Here is an 8,681-nt window from a genome sequence, read left to right as displayed (position 1 = left end):
GTTTGGTATACTATAAGAATAAAAAACAATTGAACAACCAAACAAACCGCTTGCCCGCTTGGTAACTTGCCCCATTCATACAGCATGGTTATAAGTTATGACGAATGGTGAACTTTTAACTAAAATTTGGAATTTAACCAAACTATAACCTCGTATTGTCGATCGTAACCAACCAAGTGACATCTAGTACGTATTTGCTAAAAAAATTTAACTAATTTTATTCTATGACTCTTAAGAGTATTCCCATCGGTCCGTCTATGGACCCGCCTTTGAGCTAGCCGTTCAACGTCTCCAATATTAGCAAACCGTCATCACTCCGTCATCATTGACCCGTGCTTCACTTTTTCATTGGATGAAAATTTGGAAGACGGATGATATGTATTAAATTGTTATACATTTTACCTCATTACTTGTACACGTATATAATTAATTAATTTAGTGAGTGTGAGGAAATGTGTGATAGGTACGTCATAGATGTTAGCGTAGTCTTTGGTATGTCATGGGATGAAGGAGGATAGAAAGTGCTGATGTGACGCTGATGTGTCAGGCATTTTATCCATGACAGAGTGTCATGGATAAGAATGCTCTAATTAATCAGATGTAAATCATCAACATCATGCAGTCACAACTCACAAACATCAACCACCAAAACAGTGGTTATTTCCAAGTTATTTGAAGCACCACACGCAACAAGCAACTCTTCATACAGTTTGATTAAAATTCACACCAACCTGCAAATTTTAGTACTACTGGCTAAAAATCCAATCAAATTAAAACAAGATGCAGCAGAAACCCTGTATCTGACCATGTCAACAAAACCTAACAAAGCAAAACTACAACGAAAGTTCCCAGAAAATTAAAAGGATAAAGTTGCTCTAAAGATCTATGGTACAAACAATTTAAGTCTAAGTTCTAAAAACACGTTACATGGGCAGCTTTTAGTATATCCTGCACAGACACTGGTGATGATGATGATGATGATAACTGTACATGGATAACTTTCAGTAGCCACCTTATGCCTCTCATTATCTTCTTTGTCAGACATGTTTATCTAACTGTTATACATATGCCAATTATGAATCGTTCTTGTCGGCATCGTCATCATTGTCCTCGTCACTGCCACCCTTCGCTTCGTCGGCTTCCTTTTCGTCTTCGTTTTCTTCTTCTTCATCGTCATCCTCATCTTCCTCACCGGACATATTATTAATAACATCGGTGATAATAGCCTTCACTTCAGACTTTCGGTGCAATAGATCCTGGCCAAAATGGGTACCTAAAGCCAAACAAACACACAATCGCAAATTTAAAATTAGCTCAGACTGTAACTTCATATGCAAAATACTTGTAAGTTGGAATAATAATGAGATGAAACACACCAAGTTGTTTTATGATGTCGGATAAAGTTGCCTGCATCATATGAAGGGCAAAAAGATATTAGAGACCTCGAATCGATTAGGAAAACAAAATAAGAGCGGAGATGGGATTCACATACAGTGTTGAAATCAACTTCCTTTAAAATGCTAACTACAACCGCATGCATCTCTTCATTAGTAGGCTCCTTTTTCGCCTTCTTGCTGGTTTTTCCCTTGCCTGTACAAAGAGATAAATTTGTTGTAAGCGCCAAAAACAATGTTGAAAAGAAAACATGGTTTGGAGAAGAGTTAATCAGAACTTGAAAGGTAAAGTCGTTGAAGACGGGGCTGAGATGGACATTGACCAACGTTGACTTCTAAATATAAATATATATGTAGTTTTCATTTACATTAGAGCGAGTCCAGAGAAAACGTCAATTTTTAGCCAACTTTTCCCGACTTTGACCATTGCCCCACTTATTAAACGTTTTTATTCGAATAGAAATGGGTTAGTCACCAAACCGTAACAACCACCGTTTGCAACCATGATCAAGAACATGAACAAATTGCAAGTTGCGAAAACATGTACTAATAGGTATTAAAAAAGATGTACCTTGATCTTTTGCAGACTCTTTCTTGGTAGGGACTTTTTTCTCAGCCTTTTTGATATTCTTCTCTTCCATAGATTTCTTACTTGATTCAGCACCTTTCTTGGAGGCCGAGGTAGATTTTTTATCGGATTTAGTAGCTGATTTCACATCATCTTTTTTAAGTGCTTTGGTTTTCTCTTCAGATTTGGTTCCAACATCCTTCTTAACACTCTTCTTTGAAGAGCTCTTTTTTTGTTGATCTTCCTCCTCTACCGGTTCATCATCACTGGCACCACCTTCTGACTTATCTTCTTCCTCGTCACTTTCTGGTTTTGCAGGCGTGCTCTTGTCATCTTCCTCCTCGGACTCATTCTCACTCTCTGAACCTTCATTTTCATCAACATTTTCTTCTTGAGCTTTGGATGAACGCTTGCGCTTCTCTCCAGATTGTTTCTACAAACAGAAAAAAAAATGAAGATAGTATCTAAATGTAATCAATATTAATAATAGACGGAAGAACACAAACCTTGGATGGGGTCCTGCTTCTTTTAGCCTTAGCTTTTTGTTTTTTGCTTTTCTGTGAGGAAATAACAAATGAAAACAGCATGTTACTTTGGACTTCTGCTGTTGTTCGATATATGCAACGCACATTTTAAGATAATTTTCACACTAATTACAAGACAAATGCATAAATTTGGGAGCAAACAAACCTGTTCTTTTTCAGAAAGTAAAACATCAGTTGTAACATGTGGAGATTGTAAAAACTCTAACAGCTTTATTGAAACCTCTTCCTGATTATATGAGCACCACAACATACCGTCAAAATTGTTGTATCAAAGTAAATGGTACATATTATCTGATGCTTAAATTATACACTTGCCTTCTTGAGATGTGATTTGTGGATTTGAAGATTCAGAATGTCACAAAAGTCAAATAACTTTTCTTTAGTAAGTTTATCAAGCTTCTCTTTCACCTTTGTCCTCTGTTTTTCCTGCAACCGACATAAACCAACCCAAACTTAGATAAAACTAATACCATGATATCAATGTTCAAATTTATTGTCATGTTATATTGAAAGAAAGAAAAATAAGATAACTCGGATAAATGTTAAATCGGAAACAGTAAAAGCTCCACCAAATCAATCATAATTCAACAAAGCAAGAAAGTTCACCTCATCATCAGTCCATACAAAACCAGAAAACATGCCAATGTTCTTCTTCAAAGTGTTCGCCTGACAGCATAAGCAGCATGCTTGACAATTTATAAGAATAAATATTGCCAAGTACGTTAATTTTTCTAGTGCCGAGAATTCTCACCTTTGCTCGCTTATTGAAAAGAACCATATGCAGTGACTGCAAATTATCATCAGGTTTCCTCTTGGACATCTTGTACGCAACTGAAATACATGAAATATAGGGTGAGATTTGCACACGCTTGAGAGGGAGTTGGAGAAACAACCAAAAAAGTCCATAAGGCAAGATCCATAGCTAAAACATAGGTAGTATTGACTATAAAATTTGATAATAAAGGTCAGGTAAATATTCAACAATGTATCCGGCCATCTTTGTGTTCTTAAGTAGCATTCATATGGGTCAGTTAACTAAAATATATTTCAAAACCTTGGTGATTACTAGTAATAAGTACTCCCCATGTACCTAGTTGAAACATTTAAAACCATAGATCTTGATAGGAATCAAAAGTATCATCACATATAAATCTGGCAGAGCTCATTATTGCATGCTATTACACTTATCAGGTTTACCCGGTAAAGTACGAGACTTCAAAGAGTATATGTTTACATCTGATTAAGTGACAGGCACACATATACACTTTTTTACAATAATATAACACAAAAGATACTAGAGTCTATAAGTTTATCTGATCAACAACTAGAGATGTCATATTTCAATTGGTCAAAAGAAGCTAAGATAAAAAGTCAAAAAGGTTGTGTGCGCGGATGTATGCAACTTTTAAACTAAACATGCAAACCTCCACAAACAAAAGTAATACCTGAAGATCAGTGTTGCAAAACTTGGGAGCAGTCAGAAAAAAAAGTCTTCCTACTCGGTCCAATTACTCGGATTACTCAGAAAAACTCGGGAATATTTAGTCAAAATCAGTCACATCTCGTCAAATTGGGGGTACTCGTGATTACTCAGAAAATCAGTCAAAAACACATTCATAATCGGCCAAAGTCAAACTTGGTCAACATATGAGTACTCCCCGAGTCCCTGAGTTGCAGAGTACTCCCAAAAATTCCCGATTTAGTACTACCCGAGACCCTGAGTTGCAGAGTACTCCCTAAAATTCCCGATTTAGTACTACCCGATTAGCAATTTTTGCAACCTTGCAGAAGATAAGGCTAGCAAACAGGGTGTAAATTTCAGATTGTGGTGCATGAGAGGATGCATTAAAACTAGTAAATACTTGAGAAGTCAAGCACTTCATGTCAGATTTCGGTTTATGAACACTAAGGCCGCACGCAAAAATGTGTTACCGGGCTCCGTTACCCATCGCCACCGCCTCACCACCATCACCAACAATCCGAAATTGGCTCTGCCAGTGGCTGCTGCAACGAGGGTAACGGCTTCTTTATGGTGGGCCCCACGAGACTTTTTGTTTTTTCTTTTTCATATTTTGAACGGCTATTTTTTTTTTAATACACAACTTAATACTATATATATTACCACTTTAAACAAACAAAATCACACACTCATATCAAACCTTCCATTCATATTTCACAGACAAATACAAATACAAATACAAATACAAATACAAAAAAAAAAAAAAAAAAATCAAATGGATATGGATGATTTATTGAATTCTCAAAGCGAGAGCGTGACGGATAGTGATAGCGCAGAGTCCGATTCAAATGAAGATTTAATTCAAGACGGTTACAACACGCTTAGCTTACTCGATTCGCTTGATGCAATGGACGAAGAAGATTCAAAACTCTCGTACAATTATTAGAAGACGTCGGTTACAAAGAGATCGGATTGAGTCCAGTAATCGTTTGTACAACGACTATTTCTCGGATAATCCAACATTTCCGGGTGATTATTTTCGAAATCGATACCGAATGAGTAAGTCATTGTTTATTCGTATTGGTCATGCTATTCTATCATATGATTCTCAATCGAGACCCGATTATTTTCAATATTTTGATCAACGTTACGATGCAACTGGTCAACTCGGTTTCAATATTTTTCAAAAGTGTACATCGGTCATACGTCAAGTGGCATATGGCATTACGCCCGATGCATTCGATGAGTATTTACACATGGGCGCATCAACGTCTCGTGATTGTTTAAAGAATTTTTGTAAATGCATTATTCATATGTTTTCGCGAGAATATTTAAGGAAACGAACTGAAGAAGATGTTCGTCGATTGCATGCCAAACATTTGGAAATGCACGATTTTCCAGGTATGTTAGGTAATCTCGATTGCATGCACTGGGCTTGGAAAAATTGTCCAGTTGTGTGGCAAGGGCATTACCACAGGGGTGATCAAGAAGGACCAACAATAATGTTCGGCGGTTGCATCCTACGATATGTGGATTTGACACGCTTTCTTTGGTCCAACGGGTTCGAACAATGATATTAATGTTCTTAATGAATCAGATTTGTTCGAAGATTTATTGGATTATCGAGCTCCGGAGATCCGTTACACTGTCAACGGGCACGAATTTAGTAAAGGGTATTACTTGGTAGATGGCATATACCAAGAATAAGCAACACTTGTCAAGTCATGTAAATGTCCAATTGAGCCACACACACAAAAAAAAAAAAAAGTTTAAACGTTTTCAAGAAGCCGCGAGAAACGACGTGGAACGAGCTTTCGGTGTTCTTCAAGGTCTTTAGGCAATAATAAAACACCGAGCAATACCTTTTAGTATCAATAAAATACGTCGAATCATGTACACTTGTGTTATACTTCACAACATGATCACCGAAGACAACGCGCGCAACATATGTGACCTCTCTCTGAAATCGAGAAAACATGTCGCGACGTACTTGGGCGGAGAGAGTTGAGCTCCAAGATCGGGTGGATCGAGAGATGCGAGATCGAAGAGCGCATCATGTCCTTCGCAACAATTTGATCGAACACATTTGGACACTCCCGGATGATTATATTGTTCGAAACAATTAGCGCTATTTATTGTGTTTTTTTTTATGCATTGTCTTTTATTTTATTAATTATGTAATGTTTTTAATTTTTAATGATGTAATGTTTTTATTTTATTTAATAAAATGTTATTTGTATTTATTTATTTTATTTATTTTATTTAAATAATAATTTTAAATTGATTAAAGTTTGAATGGAGTGAATGATAGTGAGTGTTTAGTGAAAGGAATGTTAAAGTGTTTGTGCTGATGTGGCGATGATGTGGAGGGAAAAACTTGTGTTAAACTTGGGAACCATTGCAAGTGGCCTAAGAAGCATAAGTCCAAAAACAGATGATGATGAAAACAGAAACAGGAACTTAATGGAATCAGATAACAATAATTAAACAGATATGAAGTTCACATGATCTAAAATATAATTCTAATTATTTAATAATTAATAGGAAAAGACCCCCAATTCCCCAAAAGCCCTAACAAACCAAAAAGGTTAACACTGAAGATTAATTATCAATAAATGGTGAGTGTTCAGGGTTGAAAAACTGTGAACATGTGAAATTGTCCATAATAAACATATCAAAATAAATAGTGATAATTGAATAATGTGAGTGATTCACTAATCCTATTAATATTAGGTAAAGAAGGGGGTTCAAATACATGCATTGATCCTATCTAATTCAGTAGTTCTCTTTAACATGTAAAGCTAGTATGTCAGACAGATATACATATATACACACACATAATCAAAGTTTCTTCATGTGTCTAATTAAAGATAAGTTCGTAAATAAAAGCAGTAATAGCGTGTACCATTTGGAATTTCCTTAAGTTGAGTGCCTGAACCCTGCACAAATCCACCCACACATAATATCACACACAAGTAAACACAACAAATAACGAATTACAAACATTTCAATTCCCCAAAAAAAAAAAAAAAAAAAAAACTTACTTTCTCAACTGAAAAAGGTTTTGGAGAAGAAAGCCTACTCATAGACTGTGTGTAGCGTTCAACAGTCTTCCTTTCTCTACTAGGCCTTTCAATCGGTGTCACAGGACTCGATTCAGTCTTCAATTTCTTCGAACCACCTTTTTTTGCACTCTGATCTCTACTTCCTCTTTTTTTAGTTTCTTCAGTTTTTTCATCATCGTTCTCATCTTCATCTTTATCTTCTTCGTCTTTAGTTTCTTTCTCGTCTTCGTTTTGTTTCAATTCGACTTCTTCTTCAGCAATCGGAACTTCATCTTCTTGCTTTTTAGTTTCTAGGGTTTCAGATTCGGAAGCCATTGATAACACTAAATCGGTGCAATTAAAGCACGGTAAGTAACCGTATGTGTGTTCGGGATCAAGCGGTGTGTATTTATGATTAGATGAACACGGATACAGAGTCGGATCGGAAAATAATGAAAACCCTAATTTGTGAAAATTGGGTAAGTGAGCTGAATTATAGGGGTGAGATTTAGTTAATAAAGAAGGGAATGAATGTGAGTGTATTGAAGGTGAAATTAAATCTGAGAGAAAGGGTTGAGATTGGTTTAATTTTGGGGGAACTGAAAATTTTTAGAGGATAAAAGGCGGGGGCGGGTTGAAATTGGGGAAGAATTTGAGGGTTTTGAATTTCGTGCTAATTATATTAGCGGGCAGCTCACAAGTTTGTTCCATTTTTTTTTTTGTATTTTCAGTTTGTTTGTTTATATACACCGTACGTATTTGGCAAAGTCTCATCTCCAATAGAGATGGCAATGTATCGGATATGGAGCGGGTGATGCCGTATCCACATTCATATCTATTTAGTTTTTTTCACCCATATCCAGGGGCGAAGATGGTATGGGGCAGGGGGCGGGCGCCCCCGGTGGATTTTTTTTTTTCAGTGTAAAAATTTTGGGTATTTCGACTTTGCCCTCGGTGGATTTTTTTTTTGCCCCAAAATCTTCAAATTTTGCCCCAAAATCTCCAACTTTTGCCCAAAAATCTTCAAATTTTGTCCAAAAAAATTGCTACGGTTAAAAAAAAAAATTTGCCCCCGGTGAAAAATATCCTAGTTTCGCCTCTGCCCATATCCATATCAATATCCGTTTAGTTTCAGGTCATCCATCAATATCCATATCAAGTGGATTAAGCGGGTTAATGGATATCCAATGAATATTAAAAAAATGTTATTATATTTTCTAATATGCGATGAAAATATGAATGTAGTATAGCAGAAATAAATATAACATTACATATTTAAAATCTACCCGTAAGAATGTGTAATATTTGTCCAGAATATAACAAAATTTGTTATATTTTACTATAAAACATGGATTATGAAAAATTAAATATAAAATTTGTAAGTTTATTTTATTAGATGTGCGTGTTTTATTGTAATATATTATAGTTATTTTATTATAAGGTTGAAAGCAAAATATAATCTAAGGTAAATGAACTTGTAATAGTAAATATGTAAACATATATCTATATTTATGTATTTGTATATGTATTTCGGGTGGTAATGGATATATCCATGGATAAAACTTTTCATCCATGTCCATATCCATATCCATTTAGGTTCATCCATATCCATCACGAAACGGTGGATCGGATGGATATCCACAGGATCGGGTGGCCATTGCCATCCCTAAT

The 8,681-nt window shown here is 35.7% G+C and overlaps 1 protein-coding gene across 1 annotated transcript; it reads right to left on the bottom strand.

The window, feature by feature from the left end:
• Positions 1 to 736: 736 nt before the first annotated feature.
• On the bottom strand, positions 737 to 7,674 carry LOC139892574 (DEK domain-containing chromatin-associated protein 1-like). The gene is made up of 11 exons (XM_071875687.1): positions 7,011 to 7,674; positions 6,872 to 6,905; positions 3,259 to 3,338; positions 3,114 to 3,173; positions 2,819 to 2,933; positions 2,653 to 2,729; positions 2,469 to 2,519; positions 1,966 to 2,395; positions 1,493 to 1,590; positions 1,377 to 1,407; positions 737 to 1,273 (listed from the first exon to the last, which is right to left on the bottom strand). Exons 1-11 carry the CDS (start codon positions 7,344 to 7,346, stop codon positions 1,074 to 1,076), a joined length of 1,512 nt encoding a protein of 503 aa, XP_071731788.1. The 5' UTR covers positions 7,347 to 7,674; the 3' UTR covers positions 737 to 1,073.
• Between the last annotated feature and the right edge of the window lie 1,007 nt (positions 7,675 to 8,681).

Source organism: Rutidosis leptorrhynchoides, chromosome 2, assembly GCF_046630445.1.
Source record: "Rutidosis leptorrhynchoides isolate AG116_Rl617_1_P2 chromosome 2, CSIRO_AGI_Rlap_v1, whole genome shotgun sequence".
NCBI classification, from domain to species: Eukaryota; Viridiplantae; Streptophyta; class Magnoliopsida; order Asterales; family Asteraceae; genus Rutidosis; species Rutidosis leptorrhynchoides.
The sequence above is the reverse complement of the archived record's forward strand: the minus strand, read 5'-3'. Positions and strand labels throughout refer to the sequence as shown.